The sequence below is a fragment of the Colletotrichum navitas genome, assembly GCF_030913465.1.
Source record: "Colletotrichum navitas strain CBS 125086 chromosome Unknown LY79scaffold_22, whole genome shotgun sequence".
Lineage (NCBI taxonomy): Eukaryota > Fungi > Ascomycota > Sordariomycetes > Glomerellales > Glomerellaceae > Colletotrichum > Colletotrichum navitas.
The window spans coordinates 120,394-139,811 of NW_026850568.1; the positions used below are offsets into that span (position 1 = coordinate 120,394).

The 19,418-nt window shown below is 57.3% G+C and overlaps 7 protein-coding genes across 7 annotated transcripts; 5 read left to right on the plus strand and 2 right to left on the minus strand.

Moving 5' to 3' along the window:
* Positions 1-146: 146 nt before the first annotated feature.
* On the plus strand, positions 147-3,425 carry LY79DRAFT_589426 (putative zinc metalloprotease; the record flags this gene model as incomplete). The annotated part of the gene is made up of 4 exons (XM_060561029.1): positions 147-481; positions 549-821; positions 870-1,778; positions 1,838-3,425. The coding sequence occupies 4 exons, from the start codon at positions 147-149 to the stop codon at positions 3,423-3,425; spliced, it is 3,105 nt and encodes a 1,034-aa protein (XP_060415215.1).
* Positions 3,426-3,620: 195 nt separating this feature from the next.
* LY79DRAFT_550452 (mediator complex protein) lies at positions 3,621-4,893 on the minus strand. The gene has a single exon (XM_060557570.1). The coding sequence runs from the start codon at positions 4,706-4,708 to the stop codon at positions 4,115-4,117; it is 594 nt and encodes a 197-aa protein (XP_060415216.1). The 5' UTR covers positions 4,709-4,893; the 3' UTR covers positions 3,621-4,114.
* A 609-nt stretch (positions 4,894-5,502) lies between these two features.
* LY79DRAFT_550453 (WD domain-containing protein) lies at positions 5,503-8,632 on the plus strand. The gene is made up of 4 exons (XM_060557571.1): positions 5,503-5,726; positions 6,163-6,348; positions 6,404-7,209; positions 7,261-8,632. Exons 1-4 carry the CDS (start codon positions 5,700-5,702, stop codon positions 8,384-8,386), a joined length of 2,145 nt encoding a protein of 714 aa, XP_060415217.1. The 5' UTR covers positions 5,503-5,699; the 3' UTR covers positions 8,387-8,632.
* Positions 8,633-9,077: 445 nt separating this feature from the next.
* On the plus strand, positions 9,078-10,997 carry LY79DRAFT_668901 (Vps5 C terminal like-domain-containing protein; the record flags this gene model as incomplete). Its single annotated transcript, XM_060563579.1, has 4 exons — positions 9,078-9,677; positions 9,752-10,132; positions 10,183-10,785; positions 10,845-10,997. 4 exons carry the CDS (start codon positions 9,078-9,080, stop codon positions 10,995-10,997), a joined length of 1,737 nt encoding a protein of 578 aa, XP_060415218.1.
* A 401-nt stretch (positions 10,998-11,398) lies between these two features.
* On the minus strand, positions 11,399-11,974 carry LY79DRAFT_513248 (uncharacterized protein; the record flags this gene model as incomplete). Its single annotated transcript, XM_060554468.1, has 1 exon — positions 11,399-11,974. The coding sequence occupies one exon, from the start codon at positions 11,972-11,974 to the stop codon at positions 11,399-11,401; it is 576 nt and encodes a 191-aa protein (XP_060415219.1).
* A 525-nt stretch (positions 11,975-12,499) lies between these two features.
* LY79DRAFT_165459 (flavin reductase like domain-containing protein) lies at positions 12,500-13,648 on the plus strand. The gene is made up of 2 exons (XM_060551179.1): positions 12,500-12,688; positions 12,763-13,648. The coding sequence occupies exons 1-2, from the start codon at positions 12,595-12,597 to the stop codon at positions 13,491-13,493; spliced, it is 825 nt and encodes a 274-aa protein (XP_060415220.1). The 5' UTR covers positions 12,500-12,594; the 3' UTR covers positions 13,494-13,648.
* A 3,150-nt stretch (positions 13,649-16,798) lies between these two features.
* Positions 16,799-18,989, plus strand: LY79DRAFT_668904 (hsp90-like protein; the record flags this gene model as incomplete). Its single annotated transcript, XM_060563580.1, has 2 exons — positions 16,799-17,062; positions 17,139-18,989. 2 exons carry the CDS (start codon positions 16,799-16,801, stop codon positions 18,987-18,989), a joined length of 2,115 nt encoding a protein of 704 aa, XP_060415221.1.
* Positions 18,990-19,418: the final 429 nt, after the last annotated feature.

The following is a 19,418-nucleotide window of genomic DNA, read 5'->3' on the forward strand; positions in this document are numbered from 1 at the left end:
GCTGTCTGTTTCTGCAGTCTTCCTCAGCGTCCAATCGACCTCAACGTCGCGATCCCTGAACAATAAACCAGTAACGGCAACCCAGTGACGGACGACACTCTGGGCCGCTACACTCACCCGACCGCCTACCGTAGCACTCGGCCGCAATGGCTGTCAAGAACCCTTTTGGGTTTACGACGGGCCCCGTTACTTTCTGGCTGATCGTCGTCTACGCGGCTTTTCTGATCCCCCTCGTATGGATACACGAGTCTGTCCCGGCTGTCCCTAGCAGCAGCAAGAATCCTTATCCACAGCTCAACGTAACCGAGGCCTGGCAGGACTTGACGCACATCACCAGGAAGTACCACCCTTACAACAGCCGTGCCAACGATGAGGTGGGCGCGTACTTGATGAAGCGGATCGAGGAGATCCTGGTTCGCAACAAGGTTGAGTACACCAAAGAGAAGGATGCTGGCGGCGTCATCTGGCCCCAGGAAGCTTAGTAGGTGTTTGCCGTGCATGGCTACCTCGTGGCATGGAGCATGACTGCTAACCAAGCATTCTCGCAGTGATGCACCCGCCCCCGCGAAACGAGACTTGCAACGCCGCGCTTCAAAGGGACCTGCAGTTACCATCTTTGACGACACAATATCCAACACCACCTATCTTGGCACATCGGGCTCTTTCAACCAAGCTGGCGCTTATGGTACCTACTTTGAGGGCACGAACAAGTTGGTCTACATTCGCGGCACGTTCGATGAAGACGGCGAATGGTGGAATGGCAAGCGCGATCCCCGCAAAATTGGTCAGGGCGGTGTTCTCGTCAATGCCCACTACGACTCGTATGTTTTTTTCAGCCCATAAGCTTTTGGCTATTAACGAACCGACAGTGTATCCTCTGGCTACGGGGCGACTGATGATGGCATGGGTTGCGTAAGTATCCTGCAGATCCTCAACCATTATACCACCCCTGGCTATCAGCCCATGCGTGGAATCGTACTGCTGCTCAACAACGGCGAAGAAGACGGTCTGTATGGAGCCAAAGTCTACCACTACAGCCCTCTTTACTACTTCACCACCTCGTTTGTGAATCTTGAGGGCGCTGGCGCCGGCGGACGTGCCATTCTTTTCCGAACGACGGACCTGGAGGTCACCAAGGGTTATGAAGGCGCGCCTCACCCCTTTGGCTCTGTCGTCGCGGCAGACGGATTCAAGCTCGGTGTCATCAGAAGTGAGACGGACTATAAGGTATGGACTGAATCCTATGGCCAGCGCGGCCTAGACATTGCATTTTATCGCCCCCGAGCACGATACCATACGAACCAGGACGATACCCGCCATGCGTCGCAGGAAAGCTTGTGGCACATGTTGTCCAACAGTTTGGCGGCCGTCGACAACCTCCAGCATACCACGGGCCATTTCAGCGGTAACAGAAATGACGGAGACAAGAAGAAGGTTGCGAGCGGTTCCGGCACGGACGGCGTGTGGTTCGATATGTTCGGAACTGGCTTCGCCATCCTAGAGCTCCGAGGCCTGTTTGCCTGGACGCTGACTCTTCTCATCGTCTCTCCGCTGGTTCTGGCTCTGGTCACCTATATTCTCTCTAGGAAAGACAAGTACTATTTCTTCTCGCGCAAGGTCAAGGCCGATGAGGACGATGAACCGGTGTCTATCGGAGGCTGGAAGGGCTTCTTCCGGTTCCCCCTGGCTTTGGTCCTTTCGGGCTCAATCACGGTTCTCTCGGCCCTTTTGATTAGAAGGGTCAATCCTCACATCATCTACAGCAGCCCCTACGCGGTGTAAGTCATGACATTTTCCTCACTCTGTGTGCTGACAATATACTGATTCGTGACAACAGATGGGCAATGACCCTGTCTCTGTTTTTCCTTATTTTCTGGACGATCGCAAAGGGCGCCAGCGTTGTCAGGCCGAGCGCCCTCCAGCGCGGGTACGCCCACATCTGGTTGTTCGTCATCAGCTGGGCCATCCTCGTTGTGGTCACTGCCGCTGCCGACAGATTTAAGATAGCTTCGGGCTATCCCTTCGCATTCTTCCATTCCGCCGTCTTCGTTTCGGCATTCATCAGTCTCTGCGATCTTTTCGCGCTTCCTAGCAAAAAGGAGTTTGCGCGGAACGCCCACAACGATCAGCAAACTAGGGATAACATATCCGAGGTCCCCAACTCGGATGCGCTGATATCCTCCCGTCACTCTCATGTGGAAGACGATGTCGCAGAGGAGCCGACAGAGACTACACCTCTTAGGAGTGGCGAGAACGGGAATGGAAATAATGGTACCATCCGCACGACATTTGCTACGACCTACAGACGCTCGCTCTCAGCTATCATGAGAACCCCTGACGAAGAAGAGAACAAGGAAACGGAGCAGCAGCCTTATGACCACGAGCAGCAGTGGTCAGCCAAGCTTCCTTCCTGGACCTGGTTTTTCCAACTCCTTCTGCTTGCCCCAATCATTATCACTGTTTTCCTTCAAATTGCCCTCTTCATCGTCTCAGCGATCCACTCGGCCGCCGCCGATGGCAACGACCCAATCCTAGTATACGCGGCAATCGCTGCGTTTAGCATCATCATTCTTCTGCCTGCCACGCCCTTCATCCACAGGGCTAGCTTCTATCTCCCCCTGTTCCTGCTTTTGGTCTTCTTCGTTACTCTCATCTACAACCTGGTCGCGTTCCCCTTCTCCGCAGAAAACCGTCTGAAAGTTAGGTTCCAACAGACTGTTGACTTGGACGAGAAGACATCGGTGATTTCCATCACCGGCCTAGAGAAGTACACTCGGAAGATGATTGCAGAGCTCCCCTCTGGAGCAGGCCAGCCCGTCAACTGTACACCTGGGTATGGGTTGACATCTGATTGTCGATACAACGGTGCGGCTGTGATGCCAAATCTGCCCCAATTCACCCACGCCCTATCTGCCGATGCGTCAAAGGACAGGTACGCCAATCTCGTGACTGTCAACATTAGCCGTTCGAACTCGAGCAGCAAATTGGAGTTCGGGATTGATGCGGCAGAGTCAAAGGTTTGCAATTTGGCCTTTGACACACCGGTGTCGTTCAATGTCCGCGGCAGCGCTGGAATAGACCCCATCTTCAGCCGGCCCACCGAACAAGGCGTGCGAATGCTTACCCTTTGGCGCAGAGACGCGTCAATCCCCTGGGTAGTCGACGTCGAACCAATTCAAGCCAAGGCCGTGTCAGCTGGCGTTCCAGCCAAATCCAGCGGTTCTGACGCCTGGGCCGTTCCCGAAGATCTGCGCGTTCGAAAGTCGGCTGAACTGAGTGGGACCATCGCATGCCAATGGAGCGATGCCAACGTCCTGGGGACCATCCCGGCGTTCGATGAGGCCCTGCAGTTTTCCCCTGACTGGATCGCCGTCACTAAGGCATCTGTGGGTCTAGTTGAGGGGCAGAAGAAGTTCCGGGGTTGAGCGTCCTCGGCGTCGTTGAACCATCGCCACGGTTTCACCGGGCACCCGCGACCCACGAAGTAGGTGTACAAGAGTCGGACTTTCGCAAGTACACGGGAAGCGGAGGTCGAGATAATGTTTATTTGTTCGGTACGATGCTTTGATACTTTATTGCGACATTGTTTTTGTTCATCGGCCGGCGTTCTTGGTAGTACGGCGGCATGCTTTCTGCATCTCGGTTCAGCGGCATGCTTTCTGCATCTCGGTTCAGCATCAGAATGCGCATCATGGGGCACGACATAATAACTGGTGGCTAGGCTATGGACGAGGCTCGAGAGCATAAGTAAGCAGTATGAATTAAATGTCATTCGTTATGGGGAAATAATCCCCGCGCATACACAAGCAGGAACTGGCCTGTAGAGTCTTTGGTTCCATTGGTTCTTGGTCCTCGCGACTCGGTGTGAGAATGATGAAAGAGGGAAGGGTGGTGGGTATCTATCTATCTATCGGGTGAATTGTTCTGTGATTAGTCAGTTGGTTGAAAGAAGAAGAAAAAGAAAGAGCACCTGCTCAAAACACTTACTCGGGCTATTTCGCCCATCGTCGTTTTGTCTTGTCGTCGTAGGACGGCGTCCGCCAGTATATCCGGCTGCTAGATCTTTCTTGTTTTACGTCTCTCAATGTACGCCTAGGTGTCACGATGGCGAGCCTCACTGCTGCATCCTATCACCCTCTCCGTCGGCTCCCAGCTCCTGCGCGTGATACCTCTCGAGGAAGTCCCGCATCTTGGCCCACAGCTCGGCCTCCATGTCGCGCTCGACCTTGTTGTTGCGGCTGTTGAGCCAGCCGACGTCGAGGTTGCCGATGGTGCCGACGCCGTTGGGCTCGAGGGAGGCCCTGGCGACGATCTTTGCGTCCTCGTTCATGACGACCTGGCGGCCCCCCGCGGTCTTGTCGCCGCCGGCGCCGGGCCCGCCGTCTCCAGGACCGCCACCGCCGCCGCCGCTCCGGAGCTTGATGATGCCGGCCTCTTCGAGACCCATGATCTGGCGCTTCATGTGGACGTCGACGGCGTGCAGGGTGGAGAGGAGGGCGTCCATGGAGGACTGGAATGTTTGCTTCTGCTGCTCCGGGGTCACGTCCGGGCCCTGCTGGGCGCCGAGGGCGGACATGGCGGACGAGGTGTGGCGCATGAGCTGGACTGTGTTGGCGTCGATGTCGCAGAGCTGCTTGATGCGCTCCTCGAGGGTGAAGGGCTCGTCTGCGGCGGCGGCGGAGCCCGTCATTGTTGAGTCGGCCATCATGGCCGGGGTTTGTATTTTTCGTAAAACAAAACTTTGTGTCCCGATTGAGAGCGAGAAGAAGCGCACGCAGGCTGCTGAGGAGACGATTTTGTTCTCGCACGATGAAGGAAGCCCCCCCAGCCGGATGATGCTTTCGATGAGTGAGGTTCTGAGTGATGAGAGTGAGTGAGTGAGCTTGGGCCAGGTGAGCCCGAAAAGGTACACGATGTGAGGTACCGCGTCTTTTGGAGGGGGGGGGGGGATGTGGATCCCAAATTGTCGACGGGTTGAAGCTTTCTCCCAATCACCGAGGCGGAAAGCACAAGAGCTAGTCCGTTGTGGGATTAGTGTGTGTCTCCTCTGGATATTTTCCGCCCGCGCTTTTCGGCCGCCTTTGCAGCCTTGCAGGGGGACGGACCATCAAGCCTCATTTCATCGGGTTCCGGACGCGACACATCAACGACTTTCCATCGATTTTCATCTCCATTTCAAACTCGGCTCGCGTCTTTCACTCGAGGAGACTCATTTCTCGCCAGTTTCACTCAAGACGACGCGACTTGGCTGGGCCCTCGAAACTTTTTTTTTTGTTTAGACCTCGACGACTCGAGGACGGCGGCGGCTCTCACCTTGTCTCTCATCCGACGGCTTTCACGATTATGGACCGTCAGTCATAAAGGGGCGCAAACAGTATAGTCGAATTCAAAAATCCGGGAACGAATCCGGCCCCCTACTTGTATAACACAGCTCGAAAAAGGGACCGTGTAGGGAGGGAACAGCGATGTCGGGAAACCCAGGCCAGCCTGGTGCGAGCAGCACCACCCCAGGCGCCCCTGGCGCCAGCGCAGGCGCGGGCGCGTCGGGCTCCTTTTCACAGCAGCAGCAGCAGCAGCAGCAGCAGCCTGCGACGACGACGCCCGGCGCTGGTGGTGCCGCTCCTGCCCCTCCTCCTGTTACCCAGACGCCCATCCCGCCTCCCACGACGGCGACGGCGCCGGCGCCGGCTACCGCGCCCATGTCGAACCAGAATCTTAACCAAATTGTAGGTGCCTCTTTTGTGCTTTCTTCCTTTCTTTTTGCTGTATGTATATGACGGTCGTGTGGCAGTCGTTTCCGGTGATGGCTCGTGGTGGAGATGTTGGTGTATCTGGGTTGAGAGTATGCCTGTCGGATCTCTTGGTGATGGGTGGCGATGGGCTGCTGCTCCCGCAAAAGGAAGCTTCATATTGTGCAGGAAGGGAGAATCTCCGTTTAGCGCCTTCCGAAACGATTGAAGCAGCCGAGTTCCCATTATCTACTGCCGCTCCAACTTCACCCTTTACCCTTCGCCAACAGCTCTTTCCTTTTGCGAGACGCCCGCCATCAAGGACGATGACAACGTTGAATCCTCGACTCGCGCTGAGAGAGCACGGCAATGGTGGAAACAAATATGTTGATTTCCGATTGTTTTGCTGCGCAAAATGGCTGACTCTTCTAAGGTTACGGACTATTTGTTGAAGCGCGGCTACACGCGTACCGAGACCATCTTCCGGCAAGAGTCGTCACACTTGGGCCCGGATGGTCGGCCCATCCACAACAAGGTGGACGACCTTGGCCCGCGCAAGTATCTCAAGGCTTTCAACTTGCTGCGCGAGTGGGTTGAGAACAATCTCGACATCTACAAGGTAATCTCCACTTGTCGTCCCCTCTCTGCTACGGCTTCGCTAACCTCTCTCTCAGTTCGAGTTGAACAAGCTCCTCTGGCCCGTTTTTGTCTACTCTTGGCTGGAGCTGGTTACGCAGAACTATTCTGAAGAGGCCAAGAGCCTGCTCAACAAGCTCAAGCCGTACTTTGAGAATGTCCACTCGGATGATCTGAAGACATTCTCCACGATTACTCTTGCCTTGCACGCCAAGGAGAATCCCACAACCAAGCTCTACAGAGAGAACAAATATCGCATCCCTCTCAATCAGCACATCACTGGTAATCTCTTTCACTTCCTCGAGCGCGAGCGGGACAACGGTGGTTCCGTCATTCTCTACATCCTTTCGACCTTCTGCCACTTGGACTCTACCGCCCGCGGGCCAATTGAGCCTTTCAGCTTCGAGGCCATCTACCGCCGTAGCCAGAACCTCGACATCGACGAGGTCGACCTGCAAGAGGGCATCCCTGGAGTCTTTACCGGCATCTCCAACAGAGACCTGCTGGACAAGACGGTGCCTCTCAAGCTAGGCCCCCTGCCCATGGAAGAGGATCTCCGCGACGATGTCAGAGCCGAGCTCCAGGATGAAGACGCGCTGAACCCGCCGCCTGAAGGCCGACCCACCCTGGTCGACGAATTCGATCGCAAGATCAAGCGCGAGGAGAGCGCCGACGGCCCAAACAGATCCGACCTCCCTCTCCCGCCGTCCCGTGCCCGAGACGTAGTCATGGAGATGCAGAAGGTGAGAGAAAACCGCGACCGTTTCAAGATCGAGGGGCGCACCGGCGGCGTCGGCGTCGCCGTCAGCGCGTGCATGTTCACATTCCACAACACCCTTGGAAGGTGAGTACAGATTGACCGGCTCCCGTACTGACCCCGGCTAAACAAAAGCAGCGTGTCATGCATGGACTTCTCCAAAGACCACGAGATGGTGGCCATTGGCACCACGGACTCATACATCCGCGTCTGGCACCTCGAGGGCAAGCCCCTGAAGTCGAAGCGACCCGACGAGAAGGACTTCAAGTTCAACAACCGCAAGTTGATCGGCCACTCGGCCCAGGTCTTTTCGGTCTCCTTCTCCGACTCGATTGCTAAGCTCGATCGTGCGCCGTTTGGCGAGGAGGGCAAGGGCGAGAGCCCCATCGAAACCAGCTCCAAGCTCCTGTTGTCTTGCTCCGCCGACGGCACTGTTCGCATCTGGTCCTTGGACATTTGGGCGTGCGTTTGCGTCTACAAGGGCCACGACGGACCCGTCATGAGAGCCGAGTGGGGGCCTCACGGTCACTACTTTCTGACCGGCGGCTGGGACAAGACGGCTCGCGTCTGGATGCAAGACCACGCGTCTGCGCAGCGCATCCTAGTCGGACACGACTCGAGTATTTCGGCAGTCGCATGGCACCCGAACGGAACCTACGTCTTCTCGGCCTCGGACGAGACAGACAAGTCGATCCGCATGTGGTCTGTCATCACGGGCCAGTGCGTGCGAGTCTTCACAGGTCATACCGACTACATCTCAGCCATTGAGTGTGCGCCCAACGGCAAGATCCTGGCCACCGCCGATAACAGCGGCAACATCTTCTTCTGGGACATCCAGAAGGGCGCACGCATCAAGCGCTCACGCGGCCACGGCAAGGGCGGTATCTGGTCTCTGAGCTTCAGCGTCGAGTCCAACGTCCTGGTTTCTGGTGGTCAAGACGGCACCGTCCGTGTCTGGGACGTCGATCTTCCCGCCGAAGGCCACAAGGTCGTGCAGCAACAACAGGGCACGGCACCCACACAGGAAGGAGGCGACACCATCGTCGCGGCCACGGGGCAGACGGACCGACCGAGCGCGAGCGGCCAGGGAGCTACTGGCAGCGGCTCCAACGCACCCAGCGGTAGTAAGAAGAAGGGCAAGGAGGTGATGATTACGCCCGACCAGATCAGCGCGTTCCCGACCAAGAAGACCCCCGTCATGAAGGTGCAGTTCACGCGTATGAACCTGATTGTGGCTGGTGGCTGCTACGATCCCGACCGCTAGTCAAGGGCACCCTGGATATATCGGCAAGACAGAAACGACATTGGTGGAGGGAGAAGTAGATTGCTTTCATCCAAAGTTTGGCGTTGGGGGGGGGAGGTCGCGGCAATCGACGAAACATAACATTTTGTAGGGTAATCAGGCCAAGCAGCAACAACCGTTGTGTTGTCGGCCTATGTAAATCAATCAGTGTAGTAGATACCTCGGGCTATTCTTCCTTGAATACCAAAAGTGCAAATTGTCACAGCGTATTAAAATGGTGTGTCTGTCAGTTAGCTGGTGTGGAAAAAAAGCAAGAATGATGCAGGATCAAAGTGAAGCTCGGTCATTAATACAACACGACACTCGCTGAAGTCGGGAGGAAGCTGAAGAACAGTGACGTCGGGTACTTGGGCTACAGCCTACAGGGGTGAGGGGGCTTGAGGGGTACCCAACCATTTGGGGCCGGGGCTGAAGCTTCCACAAGGCAGTAATAGCGAATCACAAGGTACCTTCGTACCTTCTCATTGAGACCGTCAGACACCAGGACCAGAACCGGCCGTGCTGCTACTGCTGTTGCTGCATAACCTCCACCACGAAACCACATCTCAGCTGGCCATTTCGCTGCATTCGTGGTGTTCCGCAGCTCCGCCTCTAGCTCCTCCAAATCTGTTCCCACGAGTAGCTCGGTAATTGCGCATCAATTCGCCACAACATGGATCCCCTCGAGGAATCGCCATGGGGCGATTCGCAATCGCAACCTACGTCCAAGCCCTCATCGCAACCACTCTCCCAGAATGATGAGCAGCAGTCGACGTCGCAGACCTCGGCCAAGTCAGACACAACCAGCGGCACCACGCCCTCCGCTCCCCGCCCGTCACGCTCAGGGCCTGTCCGCAGAGTCGTTTCCGCTCAGCCCACCCGCCTCGAAGCCGTCGACGACCCCCTCGGCCCCCTGGGTCCTCTCGGCGCTCCCGCCGCTGCCGACAACGGCGCCGACGCTGGCCACGATGCTCCGCCCGTTCCGCCGCAGAAGGAGCAGATGGTGATCCGCACCACGATGCCGCCCCAGCAGGGACGCCGCTCCGGCCCGGCCGACCCGCACAACATCGACGACGACGAGAACGACCGTCCCTCGGGCCCGAGGCAACCGCCGCCCGTCCAGGCTGCGCATCCCAGCCCCGTGCGGACCCATACCCAGCCCAGCGTCAGCGTCGAGCAGGCCAGCAAGCCAAGCTTCCACATCTCCGTGGGAGACCCGCACAAGGTCGGCGACCTGACCAGCTCGCACATCGTCTACTCCGTGCGGACCAAGGTATGCTCTCCGTGTTGTGTTCAGACTGTTGAGGCGGGGTGAGTTCGGCGTTGCTAACGATGCCCCCGCGACAGACGTCCTCCAAGGCCTACAAGCAGCCCGAGTTCGAGGTGAAGCGCAGATACCGCGACTTCCTCTGGCTGTACAACACGCTGCACGGAAATAACCCGGGTGTCGTCGTCCCCCCTCCGCCGGAGAAGCAGGCCGTCGGCCGTTTCGAGAGTAACTTTGTCGAAGGGCGCCGGGCCGCGCTGGAGAAGATGTTGAACAAGACGGCCGCCCACCCCACCCTGCAGCACGACGCGGACTTGAAGCTCTTCCTCGAGAGCGAGTCCTTCAACGTCGACGTCAAGCATAAGGAGCGGAGGGAACCCATCCCGGGCGAGAGCAAGGGTGTTCTCGGCAGTCTGGGTATCAATGTTGGCAGCAGCAACAAGTTTGTCGAGCAGGATGATGTGAGTATTTGTGTCTAGCACAGGTGGTGGTTAGGTCTAACAGATCGCAGTGGTTCCATGACCGCAAGGTCTACCTCGATGCGCTCGAGAACCAGCTCAAGGCTCTGCTCAAGGCTATGGAGACCATGGTCGGCCAGCGTAAGATGATGGCCGAGGCTGCCGGCGACTTTTCGGCGTCCCTCCACGCCCTGTCTACGGTCGAGCTCTCGCCTTCTCTGTCAGGACCTCTCGATGCGCTCTCGGAGCTGCAGCTCACCATCCGCGATGTCTACGACCGCCAGGCCCAGCAGGACGTCCTGACCTTTGGCATCATTATCGAGGAGTACATCCGTCTTATTGGCTCGGTCAAGCAAGCCTTCAGTCAAAGACAAAAGGCGTTCCATTCTTGGCACTCTGCCGAGTCGGAGCTTCAGAAGAAGAAGAGCACTCAGGACAAGCTCCTGCGGCAAGGAAAGAGTCAGCAGGACAGGCTGAACCAGGTTAGTGCCGAGGTCGGTGACGCGGAGCGCAAGGTGCACCAGGCCAGGCTTCTGTTCGAGGACATGGGCCGCCTGATGAGGGCGGAGCTGGACCGCTTCGAGCGGGAAAAGGTTGAGGACTTCAAGAGTGGAGTCGAGACTTTCCTGGAGAGCGCGGTCGAGGCACAAAAAGAGGTACGTAAACTCCCATGCTGCGACAGTCAAGTCGAGTCAGGGAACTAACACGGTGACAGTTGATTGAGAAGTGGGAGACGTTCCTGATGCAGCTGGACGCCGAGGACGACGAGACCGTCTTTTACCGGCCACCCGTCATCCAATCCTCAAAGCCGCCCGGCGACACGGCCATTGACCGCGCTCGTGCCACAATCAACGACGACTCTGACTAGAAGCCCGAGATCCGGCGCCCAATGCTTCACTACATCATCCCCACGCGTCACAGCAGCGGCTTCTTCTTTGACCCGTCGGCCGGTAGCTGGGACCATTGAATGGAGTTGGAACAAGCGCATCTTTGACAAAGCCTTTTCTCTTTGGTTGTTATTGTTGTTGTACATATATGACAGTAGAGGAAAACCCCCCTTGGGGGATAATTCTCCCGTAATCCGCCTGCCTCCCAACCACACTTGCTTCTCTTCTCTCTCTGACAAGGAAGCCGGCGGGCGCTATGAAGAAAACAAGAGTCCGATTGCATCTATCCCATCGTACAAGCCTTCTGTCCTCCGCTTCTTGCTCTGTGTGTGTGTGTGTGTGTGTGTGTGTTTTGATGTTGTTGTCTGTCGCGGTTCCTTGTTTAATTCTTCTTCTTCCTGCTCCCCTTCTTGGAATCACTGAGCACCTTCTGGGGCTCCAACGCCGCGTACCCGCTGATCAAGTCGCCCATGTCGAAGACGTCGTCCTTGGCCTCGGCGGCGGTGGCAGGGACGGCGTCATCTGCAGCCGCGGCAGTCTCCTGCTCGGCGGCGGGCCCCGCGGCGAGGTCGAAGCCGCGGCCGAAGCGCTCACGGAAGGCGGCGAGCTTGCCGGCCTCGTCAAGCTCGACGTTCTGGAGCGACTTTTCGGAGGGCTGCCACAGCGCGTGGTTGCGCGTGTCCTTTGCGGAGCGGACGAGGGCAGCCGGGGAGGTGGAGCGGACGGTGTAGGTGCTCCCGTCGGAGAGCTGGATGAGCTGGGTGAAGGTGTAGGGGCGGCGCGGGCGCGGGACGAAGGTGGCGGCGCGGGTCTGGATGAGGGTCGTCCTCTGGACGGGCGTCGAGGCGTTGTAGGGTAGGGGAGACGAGGAGGAAGAGGAGGCGATCGAGATGGACGTTCTGGGCCGGTGGCAGAGGAGGCTCGTCGGCCGCGGGAGGTGGGTTGGGAGCTTGCCCATTTTTATTTTTTTTGTACGATGGCTCTTCCCAAGGGGGGGAGGGACCGCTGTTTGTGGTTTTTGGACGCGCGAATTGAGCGACGGAGGGCGCGCGGCGGAAAGTGAGTAGGGCGAGAAGTTTCGGCGTGGGAAGGGGAGAATTGAAGCTTTTCGCGATGAGCACACACGCTCTTACACACGTCTGGGTCGTTGTCTATCTCGAACTCCTTGCACGAGCGAGACCAAAATTTCGGCTCGTCGGGGCCGGGGAGTTCCGTGCACGGTCCGGGGGGTCTGGTCAGGCTCAGCGAGGCGGTTATTTCTTATCGATAAGGGATTTTCTTCCACTCTTCCACTGGGGGGGGGCTTTTCTTTTACATCACCGGAGCTCAAGCTATTGCAAGGGTGGGTTTGAGTGAGGTTTCCTGGATCATTGGTTTTCCTTCCCATTCACTACGCGGCTGAGAAAACAAATAGTCGCACACCCCGAGACTACCTACACAAAGAAAATAGCTTCGACTCTTCCCCGGCCGCGTTCACTAAGAAGCGCATTCCCTCCCCCCTTTGCTCTACCGGGGCATTTCCTTCAACTTCTTCTTTTTCCCTGGGCCGTAGAGGCAGGAAATGGTACGGCGCATGCAATGAGCGGAGCTCGTGTGCTTGCGACGGCGGTGCGCTGCCCCGGCCGGGCGAGCATCGGAGGAGAGGCCGCGCGGAGGATCCTGGCCGGAGGCGGTAAGCTACTCCTCCATCCCCTCCCCCTTACTCTCTCTGTCAGCTTCTGGCGACGGTGACTGACACATTCGCAGCACACATACAGGCCCTCAACAGTCCTCAATGGCCCGTCGTCGGCCATGCCCTCCCCTCGACCGCCGAGTCCCGCCGAGCGATACACGCGACCCTACCGACCCCACGGCCGTCGTCGCCAGCATGGCGCGCCGAGCCCCCGCGGCCGCCGGCGTCGACGCACGACGCAGGAGACGAGCTCCCGGAGCAGCTCCGCGGGGTGATGCGGCGGCTGGCGCACTCGGTGGTGGTCTGCACGGCGACGGACCGGAGGGGCCGGCCGCGGGGGATGACCATGTCGAGCTTCGTGTCGCTGAGCATGGAGCCTGTGCCGTTGGTGACGTTCAACGTGCGGACGCCCAGCCGGACGCTGCAGGCGATCCAGGACGACGACGGCGGCGGTGGCGGGCTGTTCAACATTCACGTGCTGGCCGAGGGCGCCGAGGGCGCGCGCGTCGCCGAGTGGTTCACGCGGGGCAACGGCGCCGCCGGCGAGGGGCTCTTCCGCGAGCTGCCGGACGGCGTCGGGGTCTGTGAGGAGGACGGGGCGGCGCCTGTGCTGGAGGGCAAGGGGGTCCTGTACGTGTTGCGGTGTAGGGCACTCGGGGAGGGGATGGTGAGGGTGAGGGACCACGTCGTCGTCGTGGGAGAGGTCGAAGGGGTGCTGAGGGGTGAGGGGGAGGGGTTCGGTCTCGTCTACGCGGACCGGCGGTATCGGGTCTTGGGAGACGTCTTGGTCAAGGGAGAGGAGTGAGAGTTGGAGGGAGGGAGGGAGGTGCTTTGTTGGAACTTATCAAGCGAGAAAGACGGCAAGTTGAGTGGCATCGTGTACCATACCGTGTATAAAAGATGATTGAGATGTATACTATATTGAGGGAATGCCACGCCCAATCCAAAAACCAGTCGGTGTCCTTTTGTGTCATTGGGGGTTCATGAGCTTTGCTGACGGTCTACGGACGAATCTCAAGGGTTGCAATGACGTCCGCCTTACCTTGTTTACGATCCAACACGAGACACCCGGTTGGGAACGCGAGGCTGCCGAGCTCGAACCGGCGAAGCAGATATGCCATCGATCCAGGCCGCGAGCCTGATATCGCGATACCCGCTCGCGATCACCAACAGCAACGTGGTTCGGGGCTCTGAGGGCGGCCTCGCGATATCAAAATACACTGCTCCCCCCAACGTCTGTTCCTTGATGCAGCTTACTCTCGGCCAGCGGGGAAAAAAATTGAGCCGCCAATCTCTAGGGGCCAATTACGAGGGGCAGGTGTGCGGAATTGGCGCGGAGCGTTGTGCGTGGTGTGGTGTGATGGCATGGGAGGGGTTTGGAGGTCCATAAGGCTAAGTTGAGCTTGTGACTAGCTCGGCTGGTCGCCGTAGACCGTGCTAACACGGCGGGCCAGTGAGGGTGTCCCGGTTGCCACTAATCAGAGCGCGGCCAGCACGCCGGATGGAGGGGTGTAGTTCATCATCAAAGGAAGCACTTTGGGGCGCCAAGAGAAGGGCAAGAGGGGAACGAACTTGGATCGTCGCATAAGGTGGCGGACCCGCCGTCGCGATGAATCTAGGGGCAGAGGCCTCTTGGTGTTGAAGGAGTTACACCAGACCGGGGATGAGCGCTTGAATGGGAGTGTCAATTGCCCACGAGGTTTTGTGTGGTTACTGCGAGGACGTTGACCAGACCAAGCCCATCAACGACGGATACCAAGACGGCAAGCAGAATAAAGAAGAAGAAAATAAAACCATCATCACACTACCAGTCACAAACACAGATACATAGTTTGTCACCACAGCCAGAGAAGAGCCCAGCGACCGCGAGAGACTTACATGTTGGCGGCGGCGAACTGGACTGTGCCGGCGGTGATGCAGGAGAGGTTCGCCGGGGTTGTGGGGGCGGAGGCGGGGCAGGCGGTGGACGGGGTGCGGTATCCGATCGGCCACTGCCCGGAGGTGACCGGGGTGGAGGCGGTTGTCGATTGCGTTCGGAAAGCTGTGATTGCCGAGGGGGGGTAGGTTGTGTGTTTGTGTAGGAGACATTACCAAGCCGTTTTCTGTAGGGAATTTGAGTAGCAAGAGTATTTTTGGTCATATTTGCTGGCCCGTCTAGTCGTTTGGGTGGTGTGTCGTTCAGTTCCCCAAGGCAAGGGATCCTCTAGGTTTTGATATAGTAGGTTCTAGAAGCATCGATGGTAGGTACCTATGCGGATCCCACGAACCCGCCGCAGGCAGGCTGGAGCCTGGAAGTGTCCGCCGAAGGATGATTGCGACATTATTCCCACTCATCAGACATGCGGGATACCCCTCAGCTCATTTGACTTGAACTACGCATACTACGTACATGCTTCTTCGTACGTGTTGTTCCCGAGAGACCAGCTTCACTTTAGGAGTTCGATTGAGATGGGAAGTTGCAAAAAGATATGGGCCGTGCAACAGCACCCCGGACGCTGCCAGATGGGCGGGCGGTTCACAACATGGGGAGATGCGATGCGTTGGCCAACGGGCAGAGCAACCATGTCCCGCATCGGGGCAGATTAGATTCATTCAGTCTTCCCCATGCCGACTCGTCGTCGGTGGGTGTGGAGGGAGAAACCAACCTCAGTCAGGGTCAGGGTCCTTCAGCTCTCTGAACAGGCGCCAAAACAAACCAGGCACCAGGATGCGGATTGGGTGAAGGAGTGCATAGCCTCGTCTACTACCTACCTCTGTATGCATGCCATGCAGCCACGGTGCCGCCTTATTCTGCCCCATCATCCCTAGGCAGATTCCGATAGTAGGTACCTCGTGTATATGTACACCACGTATTACATAGTATGTTCTACTTGATATGGTGCTCGTAAACAGCCCCCCCCCCACCGGGACAATGGAGGAGGGAGAGAAGAGTCTAGCAGATGGTAGAAGAAGTGGAAACGAGTGAAGGTATTTGCAGAAAGAAAGGAGGAAGGAGGGGTAGGCACCCAGTTGCGAATGTCGTCCAGGAAAATGGATTCTAAAAATGGAAGAATAACAAAAAAGGGAAATAGAACAATCGATTGATTGCATTGCCCATCTCCTCCACCGGGAGGGGAGGCAAGGAGGCAAAGCAAGGACACGAACAGGCAGGAGGCAGGAGAGGAGCTCCTAGGAAGTCAGGAAGGCAGATGGGGGGAGGCGCTGTGCTGTCTCTGGCTTGCTTACCGGTGGTATGGCAGATGTGCCTTCCCATTCTCTTCTTTTCCATATGTTGAAAGGTGGAAGGCACCATAGAAAAAAGACACCCCCGCTGCCCCGTCTGTTCCAGAGTCCCCACAAGGTACCTACTGTAGCTGCCCCGCCAAACGGCCAATCAGAGTACACCGCACGGTTGCTGCGGTGGCAGGGCAAGCGAATCAGAGAAGGGTCTGGAAGGCCTGGAGGTGATGGAATCGTATAGAATTTCTGAGCTGGGGTGAGCGTCGCTGCTTTGGTCCCTCTCTCTGCGAGACGCTTTTTCTTTTTTAGCCTCCTCCTCTTCCACCGTCGCCTCGACTCTCTGACCTTCTTTTCCTTCCTCACATCACAAACTCTCTCCTCCCCTTTTCTCTTCAATTCCGCTCTTCTCTCCTACTCATCCAACAATCATAGCAGCGAAAGAACTGCCACATTTTGTTGAGAAGGTAAGCAAATCTCGTCCCGCCGCCATCCATCACCCCCCCTGCCCCGCCTGCTGCTCCCCGCGGTGCTGTGCGTGCTGTGTTGCGTCTCCAACCAACACTACACCTCGTTCCCCTCTCAATTCGCTCTTGGCTTTCTGCTGCAAAAAATCAGCGTCAGCCTCATCCGCGGGGGAGGGGAGTCTTGGTATTTACTGCTTTTGCACCAAATTCCCGAGAAAAAGACGGATATTCCTACCGTTTGCACTTCTCGGATGGGTGACAAGGCTCGCTTCCCTCCCGCCCATGTCCCTGCATCCTGCCCCTCCTTCCCAAGAGAGTCACCTTCAGCGGCAACCACACACGTCTAAGCCCCAAAACCACAGCACAGCTAACAACTCTTGCCAGAATTACGACCGTTACGCCATAGATACCCATATCCACCGTCACAATGTCTAACCCCGAGACCTTCGAGTTTCAGGCTGAGATCTCTCAGCTCCTGTCTCTCATCATCAACACTGTCTACTCAAACAAGGAGATCTTCCTGCGTGAACTTGTCTCCAACGCCTCCGATGCCTTGGACAAGATCCGCTATGAGTCCCTCTCCGACCCCAGCAAGCTCGACTCGGGCAAGGACCTGAGAATCGACATCATCCCTGACAAGGAGAACAAGACCCTCACCATCCGTGATACCGGTATCGGTTTCACCAAGGCTGTAAGTCGCCCTTGCTGCTTGCGCTCTTAGTGGTCCAGACCCCGATCCGAACAAGTTGGCTAACCCACTTTCACAGGACCTTGTCAACAACCTCGGTACCATTGCCCGTTCCGGCACCAAGCAGTTCATGGAGGCCCTCACCGCCGGTGCCGACATCTCCATGATCGGCCAGTTCGGTGTTGGTTTCTACTCTGCCTACCTTGTTGCCGACAAGGTCACCGTCGTCTCCAAGCACAACGACGACGAGCAGTACATCTGGGAGTCCTCTGCCGGTGGCACCTTCTCCATCACCCCCGACACCGAGGGTGAGCCCCTTGGCCGCGGCACCAAGATCATCCTTCACCTGAAGGATGAGCAGACCGACTACCTCAACGAGTCCAAGATCAAGGAGGTCATCAAGAAGCACTCCGAGTTCATCTCCTACCCCATCTACCTCCACGTCACCAAGGAGACCGAGAAGGAGGTCCCCGATGAGGAGGCTGAGACCACCGAGGCCGCCGAGGATGATGACAAGAAGCCCAAGATCGAGGAGGTCGACGACGAGGAGGAGAACAAGGAGAAGAAGCCCAAGACCAAGAAGGTCAAGGAGACCTCCATCGAGGAGGAGGAGCTCAACAAGCAGAAGCCCATCTGGACTCGCAACCCCCAGGACATCAGCCAGGAGGAGTACGCCTCCTTTTACAAGTCCCTCTCCAACGACTGGGAGGACCACCTCGCCGTCAAGCACTTCTCCGTCGAGGGTCAGCTCGAGTTCCGCGCCATCCTCTTCGTCCCCAAGCGCGCTCCCTTCGACCTGTTCGAGACCAAGAAGACCAAGAACAACATCAAGCTCTACGTCCGCCGCGTCTTCATCACCGACGACGCCACCGACCTCATCCCCGAGTGGCTCGGCTTCGTCAAGGGTGTTGTCGACTCTGAGGACCTTCCCCTCAACCTGTCTCGTGAGACCCTCCAGCAGAACAAGATCATGAAGGTCATCAAGAAGAACATTGTCAAGAAGGCTCTCGAGCTCTTCCAGGAGATCGCCGAGGACAAGGAGCAGTTCGACAAGTTCTACTCTGCCTTCTCCAAGAACCTCAAGCTCGGAATCCACGAGGACTCCCAGAACCGCAACCTCCTCGCCAAGCTCCTCCGCTTCCAGTCCACCAAGTCTGGCGACGAGCTCACCTCCCTCACCGACTACGTCACTCGCATGCCCGAGGTCCAGAAGAACATCTACTACATCACCGGCGAGTCCATCAAGGCCGTCACCAAGTCCCCCTTCCTTGACTCCCTCAAGGAGAAGAACTTTGAGGTTCTCTTCCTCGTCGACCCCATTGACGAGTACGCCATGACTCAGCTCAAGGAGTTCGAGGGCAAGAAGCTTGTCGACATCACCAAGGACTTCGAGCTCGAGGAGACCGAGGAGGAGAAGGCCCAGCGCGAGAAGGAGGAGGCCGAGTACGAGGGTCTGGCCAAGAGCCTGAAGAACGTCCTCGGCGACAAGGTCGAGAAGGTCGTCGTCTCCCACAAGCTCACCGGCGCCCCCTGCGCCATCCGCACTGGTCAGTTCGGTTGGTCTGCCAACATGGAGCGTATCATGAAGGCCCAGGCCCTCCGTGACACCTCCATGTCCTCGTACATGTCTTCCAAGAAGACGTTTGAGATCTCCCCCAAGAGCACCATCATCAAGGAGCTCAAGAAGAAGGTCGAGACCGACGGCGAGAACGACCGCACCGTCAAGTCCATCGTCCAGCTGCTGTTCGAGACCTCCCTGCTCGTCTCGGGCTTCACTATTGATGAGCCCGCCAGCTTCGCCGAGCGCATCCACAAGCTTGTCCAGCTCGGCCTGAACATTGACGAGGAGGAGGAGAAGACTGAGAGCGCGCCCACCGCCGACACGTCTGCCGTCGAGACCGGCGATAGCGCCATGGAGGAGGTTGACTAAATGATCTTTGGGATGAAAAACGGGATACCAGAGAAAAAGTTCATCGGAGTTGGACGGTTTTCGGTTTTAATTGCTTGTTATTCATAATTCCCTTCCCATATCAGATGTATGGGTGTATTCTAGCTAGCCCGTCATGGATCATGAGACAGATGAGGTAGACGCACAGAATTGGAACGTTATAAGACAGGTGCTTGTGTTCTCTTGCATGAATGATGATGTATGGGTCGATCTGAAATGTGTCGTCAAAGCCTTAGCTATGTCCGTGGCACTGAGGAACGAATCCCTAGGAGATATGCGGTTCTGCAACCTTGGCATATTCAAGTGCATGTTAGTCCTCTTTCGTCAAGCTCGGCCTCTGTCATGGCTAACTTGGCGCAGCTACGCTTGCTAAGACCCTACCCTACAACTCGGACCACCCCTAATGTCGGA